Here is a 21,612-nt window from a genome sequence, read left to right on the forward strand (position 1 = left end):
GACAAGAGTTTTCAGGTCCGTGCTACCATGGCTTTGTTATCACATACAATATCAAGAGTCCAGTAGTATTTGTTTTAAGTTTTTTGGGCTGTTTTTCCCATAATTGGTTGATTCAAATGTATGTTTTTAAAAGTAATTCCTTATTAAAGATAATAAAACAAAATGTTTCACAACATAAATATTCATACACATTATTTCAATATTTTATTATTTACTATCTGGGTTGTATAAACAAAGTGTAATAAATAAAGTTAATATTGACAAATTATTATTTTATTATTAAACAATTTAGCACATTTTAGATAGGCTTACACATAAATAAAAAAAAGTTAACTATTTTTATTTATCATTATAATTAAGTCTAACTAAAAATCAAACGTGTACACAGAATGTAATCACGTGTAATTTTTGTATTTCGTTGCGCAGCTGATGTTTCGAGACAAGGAAAGGGAGGAGCAAACTTGTGACTTAATTTATACGTCACAAAAACCTTTGCCTTTCATTGGTTCACGCCTTCTGTCCGTTTCCCCTAGCAGTGGCCATATTTGTTGATGTGTCATCCCTAAAAGGACTTGTTGGGCCGATCAGCTGGCAAGACTGACAAGAGTCACGGCTCAAAGTTCATCATTAAGTTAACCAAACCGCCTGAAAGATCTTTTCACTCATGGATTAACCAAACTCGGTGGGTAACTAGAAAACGAATTTCTATTCAAACGCTTGCCTGCTTCACGGAAATAAGACATAATAGCTTAGCTTGTAGCTGTAGGCTAGCTAAATGTTTTCATTATGATCGCTAGAAGCCAAACTAAACAGTTTAGCGTGACGGACGCATTAACGTCTGGTATCGCTTTATTGAAATACATTGTTCTGACGTTTGGTGTTTATTTATATTTAATAACGGCAGTGTCGGAACTCGACATGCTACGAGCAAGCGAATAACCTTGCGTGCTATCATCTGCATAGTAGGCTTTAGCTCGATTCAAATGACTACAAATCGCATCCGAATGCCAGTTTAGCATATTTTGGTTCGCAATCTACACGGTGATACTACAAGGTACGGCCGCCACCAAATGCTTATTTAATAAGGGCTCAAAAGTTGACGTTATGGCTTGTCATCTTGACAGCTGACACCTGTCAAAAGGAGCATCCACGCTTCTTGCTGATTTAAAGGTGATTTTTTTTTTGTTTTTTTAACTGTTTAACTTCATACGTTAATGACAGATGAATAATTCTCATTTAACACTTTCAAGGTGTGTGAGATGACTAGCATAGCTTTCTGGTGTTTCGTGCCACATATCAGGAGCTGAATCAATTCAAAGGTGACCACACCTACTTTGTAGTGTGCATTGAGTCCCTTTGTAATTTAGAATATGTATTGTGGAACTCGTTACTCACAAGGAAGTCACGATACCAAGTAGGGTGGAAGCACTGATAGAATATAGAGACTTTTTGGATACCCTTCATAACGAATATTGCTGCGATTCTATTCACAACCCGGTCAAGCAAGTAGTATGAGTTTATTCTAGGTATTATAGGTTGAATAAATAGCCTAAAACAATATTGGCACCCTTCAGTCTCCCACTAAATTCTTCCTCTCCCTCTTAATTTGTCAGATTTGATGCATAAAAGGCACCATGGAGCAACCTGATCCAGCCTCGGATGCACACATGACGGAGGGGTCGGACGTGGACTTGATAGGAGAGTTGCCGCCAGTGCAGCAGCTCCAGAACTGCACATCTAAAGGAGAAAACGAAGAACCCACGTCTGATGATTGTATAGCAGATGAATGTGCGCACACAAAAGGTGACTTCATCAAAGCTAATACCGATCGTTTTTCAACGACAAAGATAGAACGACAAAAAGGAGGGGATGAGCCGGCCTCGGATGACAACTGTGATAGTATTACATGTTCAACAGAAGAGGAAAAGCCACCACCTGTTTTAGAGAAAGGATGTTTGGTGGCCCCGGGTGATGCAGTTGAAAGCTCCCCCTCCGCCGAAGCTGTATTGACTTTTGGCAAAGACAATGATTCTCCGAACGGCAGGGAGCCGTCACCACGGAGCCACAATGGATTAACCGAGAGTCCGTCATCCCCGTCAATCCACGGCACTTCCAAAAACTCACCCTGCGACTCTACGACCACCACATCGGGCATCTCCAACGGCCCCTCCACCCCCACCTCGGACACCGTCAGCTCCTCGCCGGCCTCCAGCCCTCAAAGCGGCGCCAACATGTCGGCGCCCTCCGATTCTACGTCCAGCCCGTACGACACGGACTGCAGCCGGAAGCTGATTTCGCAGATCCAGCGATCCCTGTCGCAGGAGTCTCTGTTGGACGAGTTAGAGTCGGAGCTGATGACCTGTCAGATTCCTGAAGTTGAAAGAGAGGGCGGGAGGAAAGGAAGCCCGCCCGTCAATGGAGTCCCTTCGGAGCAGGAGGACTGCATGTTGGTTTTTGAGAAGTGCGTCCAGTACAAGTATGCGCAGCAGGAAAAGTCCATCCAGAGGTATACTCTTCTAAAATGTTCATTTTTGTCTTAACTGTTTGTTAGTTTCGCAGCTTTTTTGACATTCTATTCCCACTTAGAGCAAGGGTCGGCAACCTTTCCTGTCAAAAGAGCCATTTTAGGCCAAATAAATAACAAAAAATCTGTCTGGAGCCACAAGACATTTAAACATTGTGATGAAGGAAACAGTGTGTTGGGGTTAGTCGAATTAATTAGAGTTGCACCATAACAGAACAATTTGCAGCATCCAATATTTTGAGATTCTTGTTCTTCTACTTTATTTATGTCTTACGTTTTTTTTTTTAAATATATATTTATTTTTTATTTATCATGTTTTTCATACATTTGTATATTTTCTGCCTTTCTGTCAAATTTCAGATTTTTGAAAATTTTTGGGACATTTTATGGCAATTTTCAGGATTTCTTTTTTTGTTTTTGGACATTTTATGGTTACTTTTTGAACATTTTCTTTCCTGTCTTTTCTTAAATCAATTTTTTTTGTACATTTTTGGGCTATTTGATGGACATTCTATGGTAATTTTCAACTTTTCCTCTTCCTTTTTGGACAGTTTTATGGTCACTTTCTGGACATTTTTAGACAATGTATGATTAATCGTGAGTTAACTAGTGAAGTCATGCCATTAATTCATAAAAATTTAATCGACAGCCCCCCCTAATTTTTAATAAGTATTAAAAAAAATAATAATAATTAACATTTTTTAAGAATCTTTTCTTTCTTTTTTTAGAAAAGATTACAAAAAATTAGGGGCTTCAAGCGATTGAAAATTTTTATCACAAATTTTATATCTGTTATAAATGTAAAAAAAAAAATCTCTAGGTTTTCATACTCTTGTTAACAAAAGTGGGAAAAAAATGTTAAACTAATAGAAATAGTTCAAATAATTTTTTTACATCTATAGCCGTGAATGAGTTAATTAATTTAAAGATTCTTTATCTAAAAACAATACAGACTTCCCTTGTTTTTTTGCTGGGGTTAGGTTCCAAAAAATACCCACAATAAATGAAATCCGCAAAGTAGTTAGCTGTAGTTTTTACATTTATTATAAATGTTTTAAGGCTCTAAAACACCTCACCACACAATTTATACACTTTTCTCATCGAGACATTTTACATTTTCTCTCTTGTTAAAACATTCTCAATGTTCAAACCTTCAAAAAATTTATAAAACAGGTACATTACCGTAAAAAAAAAGCCTGCAAAATTGCACACACAAAAAAATCCGTGAAAAGTGAACCGCATTATAGCAAGGGAACACTATGAAAAAATTATAATAATTTAGACAATTTTTTTCCAGAGACCCAGAGGGAAAAAAACATTCAATTACATGCCATATTTTAAAAAAAATTATAATAATAAAATCCTCACCTTCACATTCCAATTTGTCGCATTTACATATGTAAGTCAAATTGGTGTGTTGTGAAGGTTGCTGGAGGAAAACAAGAGGCATCAGGACCTAATCTTGGGCATCTGTTCTGAGAAGGACAACATGAAGGAGGAGCTGAAAAAGAAAGCGGAGACGGAGAAGCAGCACATGGGCACCATCAGAAATGTTAGTGCCATTTTCTCATTTTCCTCTTGTTGTCTATTCTCACATTTTTATTTTCATTTACCACAACTTTCAGCGTTGAGGAGATCTTAGTGGTATTATCTATTTATTTTTTTTTATGTAATTTTTTAAATGTAAAAATGCCGTACCATACATACGTGTTCCTCTTTGGCACACAAACCGTGTTTGGATTTTATCAGCGCAAACAGATTGATGCTAATCACATCACAGACAAAAAGAGAGCAATTAAGGCAGACACAGGCCTGCCGTGACGAAATCAAAGCTGCAGAGAAGCGGCCTTTGTGTCGCCGGCGGCCTGACTCATTGGCCGACAACACGTTCGCCCTGTTTACCATCCCGTCTGTGTTTGTGCTGACAGTTGGAGGGCAGGGTTAAGGAGTTGCAGAGGGAGCTGAAGGAGACCCGGGACAAACTTATTCAGCAGGAACAGGCGGCTAAGGCTGGCCTGATGCGGATGCAGAACGAGATGGCCTCCCGCCTGGAACAGGTGAAACCGGACGCTATGTTAGGGGCTCTTTGATAAACGACTCGCGTTCGTCTAGCGGCCCCCGGGCCAGTGTTAAACCTGCTTTTTGATCCATTTGCCGCTTGGCTTCAAGTAAATAGATAAATATGCTGATTTGAAAGTGGTTTTAGGAGTGGCGCGACCAGTCGTAACGTAAAACGTCTTTCTTTGTACCATTATTTATGCTGAATTGCTTCAAATTGGAGCCTCTGCCTCAAACTTTCCCCCCCCTTCCCCAAATGCAATTTCTGAAATAATCGTTATCCAATAAATATAATCTGACATCTTTATTACTAAATGAATCATCTTTTCAGCTCGACACATTTGCATACAATGTCACAGATACTTCCATATCCACTATAGTGCGGTGGTTAAAGCACACAACTGGCATGTGGAAGGTTCCGAGTTCAATTCCCGCTTGAAGCGCCTTAGCGTTAATGCAGTTTTCCTTTTTTTATTTATCATCCAACTACAATTAATAATGAGTAATTTTCACATAATTTATCTTTCCATTTACTTTATAAGCAGAAATTGCACTTTTTCTAGTTACCTTATATTATCACACTCGATTACTCTATACATTTACAAACAATACTCACAGATACTTCCATGGCCACAATAGTGCGGCGGTTAAAGCCAAGTTACCAACACGTCATGAGCAGATTTGTCATCTGTAAGCGGCCAGTAGATTTTAAACAGCAAATTTATGCATTAAAATAAAAGCTATTAAAATTTTGTGCAATTCAGTGTTTTTTTTTGTTGATTATTATTATTTTTTTGCATTGTGCTTAACTTTAGCAACCAGAAGTTTTAGCACGTCAAACATGTTGTTATTGGAAATAATCACCTGTAAAGCAAATAGGCATTTTTCATCCAGAACCGTGCACACTTCAGTTCGAGTTTTTTTTTCTTTCTCTTCACACCCAATGAGTTTTAATTTCACCGTCCATTGAACAATAAGAGCTCGAGTAGAACCGCTTTTATCACATATTACCTGCGAGAGGTTTAAAAAGTTGGCCGTCTTGGGGGATGAGCTAACTGCTTGCATCTTAAAAAACGTGTACTCTCCCTTTCAGGCGAACAGAAAGTGTGACGAAGCACGCCAAGAAAAGGAAACCATGGTGATGAAATATGTCCGTGGGGAGAAGGAGGCCCTGGACCTGAGGCGAGACAAGGAGAGCTTGGAGAAGAAGCTACGCGAGGCCACAAAGGAAGTGGACCGCCAGGCCCTGCGAGGGAACCAGCTCGCTCACGAGCGCGGCCGTCTGCAGCAGCTGTGCGACGCCAAGGTCCTCCTTTCGTTTGCGGAAATGATCGTTCCAGGAAGTCAAAGATGTTGGCTCCTGCGGTCGTTGCATTGCGTTTGCTTGGTCGTTCTCAGGAAGGCGAAGTCGGCCGGCTGACGCGCGAGGTGGAAAAGTTGAAGGAGGAGAACAACTCTCATCTTATCAAGGTCAAATGGGCGCAGAACAAACTCAAGAGTGAGGCCGATGCCCACAAGGCAAGTGGCTTTTTTGTGTTTTTTGGTTCGGACATGAACTCATTCACTGCCATTGACGGCTATGAACGTCAAAAATTAATTTGAACTATTTCTGTTTTAAGATTTTTTTTCCCACTTTTGTTAACAAGAGTATGACAACCTAGAAAAAAAATATTGTACATTTAGAACAGATATAAAATGTGCGATTAATTGTGTGTTAACTAGTGAAGTAATGCGATTAATTACGATTAAAAATTGTAATTGCCTGTCGCCCCAAATTTTTAATAATCTTTTATTTAAATTTTTGGTGCGTCCAGCGATTAAAATTTGAAATCATAATTAATCGCATGACTTAACTAGTTAACTCGGGATTAATCGCACATTTTATATCTGTTCTAAATTTACAATAATTAATTTTCTAGGTTTTGATACTCTTGTTAACAAAAGTAGAACAAAATGTTAAATGAATAGAATTTTTTTTAATGAATTTTTTACGTTTATAGCCGTCAATGGCAGTGAATGAGTTAATATTAAATTTGAGTTGTTGAAATGTATATATTTGCACCGACTCATTTAAAGCAACACTTAGGAACTTTCAGTTTACGTTGTTTATGGCTGTGCCATATGGACAAAAATGTTATGTAATGAAGGAAAACGTTTTTTTTAGTCCTTTCATCCGGGGTAGCTTTTGACGTATGCCATAAAGCAGTCAGCACATTTGTAGTTTTATTTGTGTGGCAGTGTTCCTACCATCCAAAAAAGATACAGACCCCCCTTTTAAGTCCACGTTTCATCAGAAAAGTTATGAACATATTTAATTAATTGTCTTAATATTTTTTAAATGTTTAAAAATGTTCTTGTTTTGTACCAGAAAACAAATCCCATTTCATACCTTCTACGATATTACCAGTGTATTATTATTTTTTTGGGTGATAAAAATTGGAAATACCGCAAAATTAACGTGACGACGTAATCCGTAACATCATACGTCTTCATGTCCATTTGGACATACACGCGTCGTTGGCCGCTGCATAAAAACAATGTCGGCGCGCGCGAGACCGTGAGCATCCAGTTCGGTCGCGTCTTCAGCAAAGTGGCAGTGAGCTACCTTCGTCGTTTGGAGGCTACAAGAGGTCAGATATGATGCAAAAAAATACAATTGTTTGCAGGAAAGCTGTTGCCGTTAAAGTTAAGAGGAGAAAATAATGGACTTTCTTGACTCGTGAAATTTGCCACTGACTTCTGAAGGTTTGTGTTTTGTTTGTGTAAATGTGCTTTAAACAGTTATGTTACAATTAGACCTCGCACAGGTATTCCATTACGGTTGCTATTTTTGATATTTGTTTACATTTCAATCGTGGAAAAAAAGGTGGCTTAAATATTAAATTCAGTATTAAAAAAAATAATCTATTGTTCAGTAAATATTTTTACATTTCTTTTTAAATATTGTGGTATAATTTTTCGGCCATATCACCCACCCCTAGTCCTAATCGTGATTTCATTTATTACCAAATTAATCTTAATTAATATTTTCTTCTTAAGTATTTTCTAACCTAAACCTGAATCTGCCACTGACAAAGATGACATGATTTGTAGTAAATACTCCCAAATAGAATTTCATTTTCCCGTTTTCACTTCATCTCATTCCAATACTTTTGTCAAAATAATGTAAAGCATGAATGAGAAAACAACAACCTCAATCTGTATATTTTTATCACCCGGTGAATATGCGTATTTATGGTAATGAAATGTTATTTTTGAAAAGCAATCGAGAATCATAAGCGTTGACGTGGTTAATTAAATTGCCTCGACCTTCATTTCCAGGCAACATTTTTGAAATGTTGTTTTGATGTGTATTGTCTTCATTTAGATGCAGCCTCCTTGTTTATTAAATAAGGAGTGTTTTGAAATTGCGCCAGCTGCTGACAAAAGCATGATTAGTTGCGTATATTTTCGATTTGATTGGCAATCTGAAATGGGATGAAAATTACACAGTGAGGTCGGCGCTATTTCTTGATAATGATGATGTTTTATTTATTTATAACCTCCCCAGGGAAAACTTCATCGTAACAGGGCAAACATCTTTCCGGGTCCGCACGCGTGCGCGCACACAAAAATGGATAACCCATCATATCATTAAATGCAACTACAAGTTCAGACTAACTAAACGATGGCCGAAGCAATCTATTAATGAGCGCGGCTTCACAGAAGTAAATCAAATGAGAATCGATGTATGCCAGAGACTGTTGCTCAATGAATGAGTCATGTTTTCCATCCGTCTCTCCTGTGCGCAGGAGTCAAAAGACAAGCTGAGGGACATCACGTCCAAACTGACGCAAGCCAAAGAAGAGACGGAGCAGATCCGCAAGAACTGCCAGGACATGATCCGAACATACCAGGTCGGACACATTTTGTATTCTGTTTATTTGAAAACGGGGCGAAATGCAATCTGTTCTATGACGCTTGGGCGACCTTCCAACTGAAGAAAAAAAAAAGTTTCCCGTTGAGCTCAATTATAATTGGAATAATATGTTCCAAACGCTGTGCACTTTGAACGTTCTTAACTGTCATTGTATTCTATATATTTTGTTTCATTTTCGTATTAGTGGTGTCAGGCAATTAATTTTTTCTTAATCGCAATTAATTTTATGACTTCAATAGGTAACTCACGATTTTATCTAACATTTGCATATCTGTTCTAAATACTCTTGTTAACATAAAAGTTGGAAAAATGTTAAACTCATACAAATATGGCTGCATCTTTTAGTCATTGATAGTCATTTCTGCCACTAGAGGGCATATGTGCATTTGTAAGACATTGGTTCTTTTCACATTAAGAGCCAAGATCTAATCTTTAACATGAAGTAACTTGTGGAATTCTGCACATTTTTAACTCATTCGCTGCCATGGACGGCTATAGACGTCAAAAATTCATTTGAACTATTTCTACTTTTGTTAAGAGTATGAAAACCTAGAATTTTTTTTGTACATTTAGAACAGATTTGTGATTAATCTTGAGTTAACTAGTGAAGTCATGCGATTAATTCCGATTATAAATTTTAATCGCCTGATGCCTCTAATTTTTAATAATCTTTTCTTTAAAAAAAAAAAAAAAAAAAAAATTTTTTTGAAAATATTATTAAAAAATTAGGGGCATCAGGCGATTAATTTTTTAAAAATATTTTCTTTAAAAAAATAACAATTAATAAACTTTTTTTTTTAAGAAAAGATTATTAAAAATTAGGGGCGTCAGGCGATGAATTTTTTTATCCATAATTAAATCGCATGACTTCACCAGTTAACTCACGATTAATCCCAATTTTTAATACAATAAAAACTATTCTAGGTTTTGAAACTCTTGTTAACAAAAGTGGGGGAAAATGCTAAACTAATAAAAATAGTTAAAATGACGTCTATAGCCGTCAATGGCAGTGAATGAGTTAAAATTGTAAAATACAACTTGAACCCAGTCTCCACATATATATGCATTATTATTACTGCTGTCAAAGTTAAAGCGTTAACTGATAATTAATCACAAAAAAATAGTGAATTAATCATGAATTAACGCAGATTAATCGCACTATTAATTTTGAACCTAGATTATCCTTTAGCGTGATAGGGGGTGGCTACGTTTAAGGGAGCACAGGTTGTGTTTGAGCAATAAACATAATTACATGCATTCAAGTAAAGCATTTAATAAATGTTTGCGCATTGAGAAAATTTGTTCATGTCAAAATATTGGGGTCATTTTTTTTCTATTTTAAATTATACAAGTAATTAACTGATTAGAAAGGAGGAGGATGAGGGTGTGCAGTGGATTAAATAAATGTTGAAGACGTCCTCATAACATTAAATGTCAAAATAATTAACACATGCTCTTCAAATTTGGCAGGAAATTTCTTTTTGATAAAAAAGGCTTTTCTTTTTTTTTTAAGTGATTAATAGTGAATAATCAAAATTGTATGATGTGATTAATCTGATTAAAAAATGTTATCGTTTGACAGCTCTAATTATTCTTAAATTTATTACTGCTAAATTTTGACGTGGACGTGTCCGCATTTTGGCCTTTATTGAAAAGTGGTTCATTAATATTAATTAAATGCAGTTTAAGCAAATAAATGATGCATTTGTACTTAACAATTTTCTATCAAATACAAAAATATTCGTGAACCCGAGTGAGGATAAGCAGTGCAGAAAACCAATGGGCTGGTTAATGCAATTCTTTTTGCTGCAGTTTTCACATGCGCCTTGCGGTGGCGGTAAAGAACTGCTTTCTTCTGCGTCTTAATTAATTAATAAAGAACAATGGCGGTGGATATGAGGGCAAGGCAATGATTGACGGGGGTCTTTTGTTATTATTCGTCCTACAGGAATCGGAAGAGATCAAATCAAATGAGCTGGATGCTAAACTGAGGGAGACCAAAGGAGAATTAGCGAAACACATGCAGGAACAAACGGACCAATTAGAGGTGAGACCATTTTGCATACAACGAAATGATTCTCGCATCTACATCCTGGTTACACATGAATATTAAATGGAAATCAACACCTGATAGTCATTATTTATTGCTGGTCTTGAAGCACAAAACTGTTCCAGAGGCTTGATTGCCTTTGCAAGGAGCAAGTGATACGCATGTGCACAAGCATGGACTTAATCCAAACACAATGGCCTGTTTTTGTTTTTTTTTGTTTTGTGTTTTCACCCGCCATCATCATCATCCTTTCTAAAAGGAAGGACACTTTAAAAATAAACGGCCTAGAAATAATCAATATAAAGCAGAGCATCGGGACAGCAAGCCCAGAAGACATCACCCACTTCCTGTCTTCCCGCCGCCTCGCTCATTTGCCCCCAAAAGCCTCAAATTGAAACGCATAAATAGAAAGCTCTTAAAGCTGCTGTCGTTTTCAGTTAGCTGTCAACGTTTCAATTTAAAACGCGCGTCTTCCCAACCTTCGCGTTGAATACAAACATAACATTGCTTTTCCTTGATTCGATATCGCCTCCGTTCTGAGAAATATCGCCGCGGAAAAAATAAATAAATAAAAAAACGCAGATTTGCTTCCTTTATCATAGTTCACTATTCTCAAGAGACGTCATAAATTATACAAAACAAAACTCCATTAGCATTGGAATAAGCGCGCAAGTCATGAATTAACGGAGCAAATAGGAAATACGTTTTGCTCCGTCTCATTTGGTGGCAGGTTGTCGTGGATACCGCGGCCCGCTAATAGCTTCTTGGAAAAGTTGACTCTCACCAGTCCTGTTAATGGCTTTGTTTAAAAGATGAGACGAAACATCATTACACGTCGCTTTCGTGTTGGCGACGAGCACACCGCACCACACAAACAATTGCACTGATTTCAATGAAAAATTAAACGCTTTGTTATATGAGAACTGCTCCAATCATGTTGCGAGATGAATTTTGAGAATTGTGGAAAGCAATATGTAGTTTAACGTCACCAAGTCATTGGTGGCTTATTAAATGGTGCAGGCATGGTTTTTTTCACAGTGTGGGAAAATTTCGGTTTTCTTCGATTATAACGTTTTAAGGGGAAAATAAACGGCCACTTGGCCTAATTGGCCGATTAGTTTGAAGGGCAATAATCGGCAGATTATAATCGGGCCCTACTTAAAAAACAGATTTCAATCAAATTTCCTCTGATTGGAAGTTGACTTAATTTGAACATTCCCACTGTTTGGCTCCGATTTGCTGTGTTTTTGTCGGATATTTTATTCCTTTTTTGTCCTTAAGACGCTCAAGTGCCGTTCTTTTTATAAGACACCGAGGTTGAGAGATTTGCGACTATTGCAGGTACATCGCGTGAAAGCCAAAGAGCTGGACGACCTGAAGAGGAGTTACAAGGAGAGCATGGATGAGCTGGACACGCTCCGCACCAAGGTTTGTGTCGCGGCACTCGCCGCTCGGCTGCGTCATACCATCCGCCGCCCGCCTCCAACCTGCTTGTCACGCTCTCCAGTTAAAGTGTCTGGAGGACGAACGCCCGCGCTGGGAGGACGAGCTGAGCAAGTACCGGGAGATCATCAACAGGCAGAAGGCCGAGATCGGACGCCAGCGGGACGAGCTGAACAAGATGGCCGCGCTGCAGGAGGAGCATCAACGGTATGTCATGCGCTTATCTATGGAGGACCAAAACTGCCCAGATTTAAGTCAAGTAAAATAAATAAATAATAGTGAAAATAAAAAGGGATATAAAAAAATATAGTTACAAAATTTATATAAATGGAAATAAAAACGCAAGTAAAAATTCTGATTAAAAAAATATAAATAAAAAATCCATGTGGAAATATACAAATAAATAAAAATACAAAAATAAACGAGATTTAAAAAATTTAAATATAAAAATACATGTGGAAATAAATACAAAAATAAATAAGTACAAGTAAAAAAATAAAAATAAAAAAAATGAGTCAAACAATAAAAATTAATATAAAAATAAATGAATAAATACATAAATAGAATTAAATATCAAGCAAAAAAATAAAAACGCTCTTTTCTCTTATTTATTTATTTCATGCTTGAAATATTATTAAAATTAGGGGGCGGTCCTAAGCGTGTCTTGGGTTGGATTCTGCCGTTGCAAATTGCCTTACAATAGTCAAATGAGCGGGTCAGCAAACAAGGAAGTCTCGCCGCTCCAGCAATGGACACAACTATCTTGTCCACTGTCACAAGTCTCAATTATTGTTTATAATTATTTTTATTTTTGTATTTATTTTTACATTTATTTATTTATGGATCGTTTTTATTCCCATTTATGTAAAAAAAATTTGAATGAGATTTTATTTTTAATCTGTTTTTATTTTCACTTTTATTTATGTATTCCTTTATTAATACATTTACATTTTGGCTGCCCTACTTCTTGGCTCATTTGAATGACTAATCTATTAAAATCAAAGCAAGCCCTCTCTCCGGCTGATCGTTTGAATGCGATGTATGGCAGGGACCAGCGGGAGCTCGCGTCTCGATGCGACGAGGTGGACTCGCTGAACGGCCAGATGGCCGACCTCCAGCGGGACGTGTGGGGCAGCAGGGAGCGCGAGGCCGAGCTGCTGGGCTTCACCGAGAAGCTCAGCAGCAAGAACGCGCATTTGCAGTCGGAGAGCAACGCCCTGCAGTCCCAGCTGGATCAGCTCGGCGGCCGCTTCGCCGAGCTGCAAGCCAAGCTGGAGGAGACCAACAGTGCGCTGGACGACAAGGTTGGGGGGCGCTCGCTGATGGAGGACGCGTCGCGTAACGCGCGGCGGGAACCGATTCAAGCCTTTAGAGCATCTGCCACATGGCTGTCTGTGCTGCTTAGTTGTTCATTAGCATAACATCTGAACAGGTGCATAGTATAATAATAGTGATGTTTACTGCCAAGACATTCAGGGGGGGAATCACGAATGACGCTAATCTCAACATTAGTTACACCTGCACCATCTAACGAGACCCAATTAGAACCGCATCGAAACAAAATGCCCCCATTTTAGATTCACTAATATCTCCTCCATCTGTCCGCCATCTCGCAGTCGCGACGGCTCAAGCAGGAGGAGGTGCTGAGGCAGCGGGAGGTGCGCGGCCTGCAGGAGGAGAGGACGGCGCTGCAAGGCGAACTGAGCCAGCTCAAGACGCGAGTGGACGAGCTGAGGGACGAGCTGGTGACTCAGAAGAGGAAACAGGCGGCCAACATCAAGGACCTGACAAAGCAGCTAACGCAAGGTCAGGAAGTAACCTTGAGTTCAGTAATTAGCATGTCCTTTTAACGCAGGGATTATCGTAAACTCTTTAGATACAGTGATCCTTACAGGGGGTGATATTTTTATTTTTTTACATTGCTGAGTAAGCCACTGAGAGCTAGAGTGGGCTAACTCCCATTTTTGTTTTTTGTTAATTTAAGTACAGAAATGAATAGGTGTAAAAAAATATATATATATTTTTTAGAAGGAAAAAGTCAATGTTATTACAAATTCAGATTATTTAAAAAAAGAAAATTAAGGAAAAAATATTCTTGATTTAAGTGAGCAAAGTTGTATTTTTCAAAGTTAGTCAAAATATAACGATAGTGTAACAAGGGAATATTCATATTTCAGCAAATGATTTTACAAATATAAAACTTGTAATAATATGCCATTCATCCTGAAAATATGTATTTGGTCATAAAAATATTCTTGAAAAATGCAGACTTTTTTTATATTCATAAAATATATTAATCACGGTTATTTTGGTCATAATTGAAAATCAATATTGGGACGATCATTTATTTTTTGGTACAAAATGTAAAAATTGTCAAGACAAATACAATTATTTTGGATTAAACAAAATGTATTAAATTAGTTATTTTAAAAGGTGCAAATGTATCAATTTAAACACAAAAATATTATTTATTTGTATTTATTTTACGATTATGCAGATTTTGTAAGTGTGGAGTGTAAAAATTGAAATTGTAATTGAATTTTAATTAACTTATTCACTGCCATTGACGGCTATGAACGTCAAAAATTAATTTGAACTATTTCTATGAGTTTAACCTTTTTTCCCCCACTTTTGTTAACAATAGTATGAAAACCTGGAATTTGTTTCTCTGGTCACATACGCCAAGTTCAGCATTTCGATGACGTATGCACGTGATGTGCATACATGCAGAGAAGGTAGTTCAGGTTTCCTGAAGGCAGCCTGTGATCATTCCTCTTAGTTAGGCTAATCTTTCTCGACTTTTTTTTTTTCTTCTCCAAGCTTTTCTGAGCTTAGTGTATGCACTCTCTCAACCTGCATTACTTTTCTTCGAGCAGACGTGAGGAAAGTAATCAGACTTCGCTTTGGCATCAATTTAAATGTAAGGATTTGAAATGCGCGCGATTGAAGTGTGTTTTGAATACAGTGACGTGAAGGTAATTTGGTGAGAAATAAAAAAAATAAAAATAAATGCTCAGGTTCAGATGGAAATAGATTGACGCCTAGAGTGGTAATCAGTAGAGTGCAGACCTCCTAAGGCAGAACAATCCTTTTTTGAGGAGTACAAGATTGCCCTGCTGTTTCAACCCCCCCCCCCTCCCTTTCTGTTGTCTCAGCTCGAAAGCGGCTGGAGCAGGTCGAGAACGGGGGCTGCGACCGCGATGGCGGCAGCATGGGCAGCCGATCGAGTTCCTCAGGTGCTTCACCTGGTTTGTCACAAATCTTTCATCACACCAGATTCATTAACTCATTCACTCAAAATATATTTTCACTGAAGCAATCCCCTTCGCTCCCGGCTGTTTTACTGGATTTGGACTGATTTTGCAAGGTCCACGGAATATTCTGTTCTATTGCTTTAAAAACATGGAACCTACCAAAAGAAAGATTAGAGTCTCTTCTTGCATCAGGGCAAAAGTTATATTTGTATAGGTTTCCGTTTTGCAGTAATTAGCATTAAAATGTAGCTAAGTTTCATCATTATTCATAAATCTATTTAGAATTGTGCGTAAACGAGCTTTTTCAACATGGCCCTGGTTGATCTCTTATACTCTGCTGCCACCTGCTGGTCGTTTTCAGTTCAGAAGCTGCATCAAAGCCTTGTGTATGCTCTAGCATTTAAAAAAAAAACTTATAAATACGTTCTTGGTTAGTGCAGGACAACGTATTAAAAAACTTATTTATACATTTTTGGGTTTGAATGAGTTAAAGAAGTTCACCATGAAGTCCCAATCCCATTTTATTTTGTGACAATTCGATGAAATTAGCCGTTACCTCCCACAAGGCTCGTTGAACGCGCGGCACGGGGGCGGCGGCGGCGGCGAGGAGCGCTCGCTAGAGAGACACTCGGTGGTGGTCGTGGACAACTTCCCGGAAGTGGACAAGGCCATGCTGGTGGAGCGCATCGTCCGACTGCAGAAGGCGCTGGCTCGCAAGCAGGAGAAAATTGAGTTCATGGAGGACCACATCAAGCAGCTGGTGGAGGAGATTCGGAAAAAGACCAAGTGAGTGTCAAAGGAGGATGGGACAATCAATGGATTCATACTGACATTTGTTTATTTATTTGTTCCCTCGTTTTTCGCTGGGGTCGGGTCCCAAAAAATACCGGCAATAAATGAAATCCACAAAGTTACGTTTTACATTTATCATGCTCTTTCAATACTATGAGTAAATATGGGATAACTTATGTACATTTATTCTAACCAACCAGTATTAGTATGAAATGAATGCAACTCTCTGTATATCAATCCCCTCTTGATTGGCACTTTCATTGACCTTGAAGGACATACGCTGAGACGCATTAATGATAAGACCCCGCCCCTACTCGTCCCCGACGCGCTAACACAGACACTTACAAATTCGTACCTATGCACCAACATTCATTAAAAGCTATTTATAGCCGAGTTGAAGGCGTGGGGAGTTTATGAATTAGCATGCATCTTCGGTGATTCATATTCACGGCCGTGGCTTCGGGAAAAAAAAAAAAAAGTGCGTGAAGGACGTCCGTCGGCACGATCGCACCCGAGTGGACCGCTGCCAAGACACGGGGGAAGCGGGGAGTCCCCGCCCCTCCCCTAATCGTCTCTCATAGCTGCCGCCACTAAATCCATTTCAGTGTAATGAGCAAATCCGTTAAGTTGTATCCATTGATTAGCAAATGGCCTATGAAAAGAGTCCACCGAGGCGCTGTATCAGATTGGCTCGCTGCAAATAGTCGTCAATTGCCAACCTACATTACAATTCAGGACAGATCCCACGCTCGGCCAGCTAAAAATAGCTTTGTGATATTGTCAGTTGAGTGGCAAGGAGGCAGTGGGAGCTCTTTCCAGAGCATGGGTACGAATTTGCACTTTTTTTCCCATCCAGGGCAACTTGGTGAATATCGGCTGGATGAAAATGTGAAATTTGGACATTAGTAGTGCTGTCACGATTGTATATTTTTAGAATCTATTCATCTATCAATTATTCAATCGATTAATCGGATTCATTTGAATTTTGCATTTAAGTGTATTAACAAGCATTTTTTTCCCGATTACTGTTTATTAACCAGCGATTGGTGTTTATTTCGTACCTCACATTCGTATAGTGCTTTAAAACGGGGGTTGGTGTACTATGTTACCGGTTCGCTCATTGTTTTCCAAAAACAGATGTTTGCAAATGTCTTTTTTCAATTAAACACAGACGATAATAAGTCTTCTTTCACGAAGGACTAGAGAAATCGGTGAACAATTACTGTTTATATGCTGAAATCAGAGGGTTTAAACAATTTTGAATAAAAAATGGCTCCAAACGATTACTCGATTTCAACGGCGTATTAGGGCTACGTATATATTTTTTCAAAGACGGGGTAATACTCACAAATTTGCCACTTAATAAAGTGACAAATTTGCAAGAAAAAAAACTCGCAAATTTCCAACTTTATAAAGTGGCCCCAAAAAAATCCAGATGGGGGGGGTGGTAATATTTGTAGTTAGTTTTAGTTTTTTCTCAGAATGGAAAATACTCAATTATTAAAATAGTTGTCGATTAATTTGCTAATCGATTACTTATCGATTAATTATGACAGCTCTAGTCGTATGTTTAATAATGGAGGCTAGCTATTTATTGACAACAAGGTGAAGGTGGCTGAAATCTGATTCTCTCATGTAAGTCCACCATGTTTATTTAACCCAGTGCAGCGAGTGCAAATATTGTTGCGCAATTCTTTTTTCCCCACCCAACAGTGACGATATATTCTGGTTTTTATTTGTCGACGCCATCAGCGTGCATCCGCGTCTATAATTTTTGTCACTTTTTTTTCCAAATATGGATCCCTGCAAGTCTCGTGTCAGGTAAGTCCTTTTGTGACAAGCCTGCGTGTGTGTGGCGGGTTTTTTTTATTTTTTATTTTATTTTTTTATAAATGTGAGCTCGCATATAGTGCTTTCAAACATTCAGTTTAGTTCTTACATGTAGTTGTCATGTGTTTTTAGTCTTTTAGTTTAACCTTCTGGTTCGTATGCAAAAGGAAAAAAACTAATTAAAGAAGGAATGCACGTAAGAAAAGATTTGCGACGATTTCATCCCGTCGTCGCTCGTTTGCAGTCAGCATTTTTATTATCTTGTACGTAAAACGCTGACTTCCCTTTTTGTGCGGCTCGAGCTTTCGCTGCCCAAAATGAGCTTTTGTATTTCAAAAATATCAATGCCGTGGGTGGCTGGATTGTCACCGGCATGCTCACATGTCACATTACCTCAACAGGAAAATGTTTTTCAAGTCCATTCATAAAAAATAAAAAAAAAATTTTTTTATGCCATGGGGAAATTTTTTATTTATAATTTAAATCTATTAGATGTTGCAGTATTTTACATTTTAAACCTACGGAAGAGGATTAGGGCCAGGGAAGAGAAATAAAAAAAGGTTGGCAGGATGGAAGTGAGAATGCTGACTTTAATCTCAGAATAAAGTCAGAATCCTGAGATTAAGTCAGCATTCATTCGATATCCGTCCTTGTCCTCACTGGTAAGCCAATTCTGCGTACTAGTCGAACGACTGTCTTACTTGTGCCACTCTTTGGCCTACAAGCACGACCTTAAAATAGATATTTAATAAACGCTGAAACGTCTTTTCATAAAGCCGCTTGAGCAGTTATTCGATATGCTCCACATCCAGGATATCGAATAAATGCCGGAGCAGCTTTCCATAAAGACATTTGAGCATTTATTCAATATCCTTGACGTCCGTCCTGTTTGTCCTCACGAGTGGGACAACTTTGGCGTTAAACCAAGAGTACTTGCGCCTTCAGATGGATGTCAAACTCTTCTTTCTCCTCTGCGCAGAATCATACAGAGCTACGTGCTAAGGGAAGAGTCGGGCGCCCTGTCGTCGGAGGCGTCGGACTTCAACAAGGCCCACCTGAGTCGGCGGGGGGGCATCATGGCGTCGCTGTACACCTCGCACCCGGCCGACAGCGGGCTCACGCTGGACTTGTCGCTGGAGATCAACAGGAAGCTGCAGGCGGTGCTGGAAGACACGCTGTTGAAGAATATCACACTCAAGGTAAGCTCTAATTTGGCGAAATTTCAACAACAATATAGTCATTCATGTAGTTAGAGATAAAATGGTTGATTTATTACGATTAATGATTAAATGGTAGGACATGATGCCAGCATGGATTCTCTCGTGGGGCTCGTCCGGGATAACTGACATGCCCTACAGCCATATTTTTTTTTAATTGACCATATTTGAATGTACACGGTTTCCACCTGACAATATCTATAACTAGAGCTGTCAAAATTAACCGATTAATCGATTATCAAATTCATCGACGATTATTTTAATAAGAGAGTAATCGTTTGGAGCCTTTTTTTTTTTTAGGTCCAAATCCACTGATTTCAGCATATCAACAGTAATTGTTGATTGACTTCTGTAGTACTTCATGAAAGAATATTGATGATCTGTTTTACTTAGGAAAACAATGACCGAACTGTTAACATGGTACAACATCAATCCCCACCATTTTTTTTATTACTGTATGAATAAAACACCAATCACTGGTTAATAAACGGTAATTAGGGAAAAAATGCTTTTAAAATACACTTGAATGCAAAATTCAAATGAATCAGATTAATCGATTAAGTAATCGATAGATTAATCGATTCTAAAAATATTCGATAGTGACAGCACTAAATGAATCCAATTAGTCGACTAATCGTTTAAATCGATAGATTTACCGATTCTAAAAATGAAAATTCGATAGTGACAGCACTAAAGCAATCCAATTAGTTGATTATTCGATAGATGAATACATTCAATAAATATTCGATAGTTACAGGCAGTACTAACTATCTCTGTAGAATCCCAAACTCACTTCAGGGCTTTGCATTTTCCAGGAGAACCTTCAGACTTTGGGCGCAGAGATCGAGAAGCTGATAAAACAGCAGCGGGACCCCGTAGACGGCGCAAGGCGGAAGTAAGTTAAAGGACTACTAAGGACTATGTGAAGGACGGTCCTTTTTAAAATGGACGCCTTGAATCCAACACACGAAGGACTCTCATAAATGTGCCAGTAGCATCCTTTTGGAGACCACCACCTCCTCGTCTTCTTCTTGCCGTCACCTTCCGACTTACTTGAATTGTTCTGTCAACTTTGCAGCGGTTTCGGTACGACGGCGTTTCCTCGCCGTGAGCCGCGTCGCGATTCCTCTGTGGACATTTGATGTCATACTGAATGTAGACTCGCTCGATTCTCACAAAGAAAATGGACCAAATTTTGTTTGTCTCCGGGTTCTCTTTTCAACAGCGCCATCCGCCAAGTAAACCTCAAAAGCCAACATATTTTGGAAAAGCTTGCTTGCCGTACCCCGTAAAAAACGGAGCACTCCATATGTGAAGCAGCAGCCATTTTGTGACGCGGTGCAAGCATCTTACCCAAAAGCTCTTTAAAATGGAAGTACATGTATAAAATGCCTAAATGTGATTTATTTTAAATATATATATTTTTTCTTGCATTATGATTTTAGTCTCATCGTTCCCGGCATTTATCGTTATTACTTTCTTGATTGAGATATTTTAGAACACTGCTGTTAATTTAAATTGACTTTGGAAGAATGACCTCAAACATTTTAGCTTTTTCCTCACAAGTTGATTTCAATCACTTAAAATGTGGATTTTGATTATAATTGAATCAGTTGAAGGTGATGGATATGTTACCATTAGGTTAGCTAGCTAGCTCCCTAAAAGGTAAACAAGCACCATGGGAGCTAGCTAGCTAGCACCTGGGCTAAAGCCAAACTGTGGCAGGGTTTTTATTTTCTGGACCTGGATTTGCCACCACCAATGCATATTGGTTTCCTTGCAGTGGAAGGACATTATCAGTTGGTGGCGCTAATGCGCTAGTGCTACCAAAAGACCGCCCAGAAGAAGAACAAGTTCAATGAATGCAGGCTTTTTGTGGGCCTGGAACATGTTCATGGAAACTTTTATCTCAAGGCACCACGACAAGCATGTATATTAAGGTATCGGGTTCTTGTAGAGACTGCCGATGCCAGCCACCAATCTTGAAAGGGAATACAAATCTGATATTAAGTAAGTCCTCCTCCGCAATAATTGGCGAATCATCATCTGTATTAGAAAGAAAGTTATTTGTTCACATTTTTTGTTGTGTTGAGTGAAATTTAATACATCGAAAGTACTGGAAGTATCTGTGAGTACACATACTGGTATCGGTCAGAAAAATTCATCAGGTTCTTTTTGGACAGGGAGTTGCTTATAAAATTTTATTTATTGGGGTGTCATGAGGGATTTAACACACATTAAAGCTACCCGATTATGAAGAAAATATTAATCACGATTCATTTGGTAATAATTGAAATCACGATTATGACAATGATGAGGTTTTTTTTGGTATAAAACAAGAAAATGTTTAAAAAAAAACATATTTTGAAACACTATAATTATGCAAGTTCCTTTTGGACCAAACAAGATTTATTAACTCATTCACTTCCATTGACAGCTATAGACTTTTGAAAAAATCATTTGAACTATTTCTATTAGTTTAACTCCACCCCCCCCCCCCATTTTTGTTAACAAGAGTATGAAAA

The 21,612-nt window shown here is 38.3% G+C and overlaps 1 protein-coding gene and 1 long non-coding RNA gene across 3 annotated transcripts; one reads left to right on the forward strand and one right to left on the reverse strand.

The window, feature by feature from the left end:
* Positions 1-535: 535 nt before the first annotated feature.
* On the forward strand, positions 536-20,520 carry ccdc186 (coiled-coil domain-containing protein 186). Of its 2 annotated transcripts, none has more exons than XM_086064663.1 (16): positions 536-682; positions 1,614-2,506; positions 3,950-4,076; positions 4,453-4,581; positions 5,676-5,888; positions 5,981-6,100; positions 8,374-8,478; positions 10,450-10,548; positions 11,893-11,979; positions 12,059-12,201; positions 13,043-13,298; positions 13,611-13,800; positions 15,150-15,242; positions 15,815-16,034; positions 18,850-19,069; positions 19,903-20,520. In XM_086064663.1, the coding sequence occupies exons 2-16, from the start codon at positions 1,635-1,637 to the stop codon at positions 19,984-19,986; spliced, it is 2,958 nt and encodes a 985-aa protein (XP_085920789.1). In that variant the 5' UTR covers positions 536-682; positions 1,614-1,634; the 3' UTR covers positions 19,987-20,520. The 2 variants fall into 2 exon arrangements, with proteins under 2 accessions (XP_085920789.1, XP_085920790.1); XM_086064664.1 differs by having other exon boundaries at positions 15,150-15,230.
* Positions 3,546-16,372, reverse strand: LOC147156531 (uncharacterized). Its single transcript, XR_015091730.1, has 2 exons — positions 15,805-16,372; positions 3,546-4,025 (listed from the first exon to the last, which is right to left on the reverse strand). It is a non-coding gene; the product is annotated as an uncharacterized LOC147156531 (long non-coding RNA).
* Positions 20,521-21,612: the final 1,092 nt, after the last annotated feature.

Source organism: Leptonotus elevatus, chromosome 20, assembly GCF_054856555.1.
Source record: "Leptonotus elevatus isolate MCC_2025b chromosome 20, RoL_Lele_1.0, whole genome shotgun sequence".
Lineage (NCBI taxonomy): Eukaryota > Metazoa > Chordata > Actinopteri > Syngnathiformes > Syngnathidae > Leptonotus > Leptonotus elevatus.

Bases quoted from the DNA above. Each gene is read 5' to 3' on its own strand.
- ccdc186 (XM_086064663.1), top strand. From the start codon at position 1,635: ATGGAGCAACCTGATCCAGCCTCGGATGCACACATGACGGAGGGGTCG. The intron at 4,077-4,452 runs GTTAGTGCCATT...TTGTGCTGACAG, and splicing joins ACATGGGCACCATCAGAAAT to TTGGAGGGCAGGGTTAAGGA. The intron at 5,889-5,980 runs GTCCTCCTTTCG...GGTCGTTCTCAG, and splicing joins AGCAGCTGTGCGACGCCAAG to GAAGGCGAAGTCGGCCGGCT.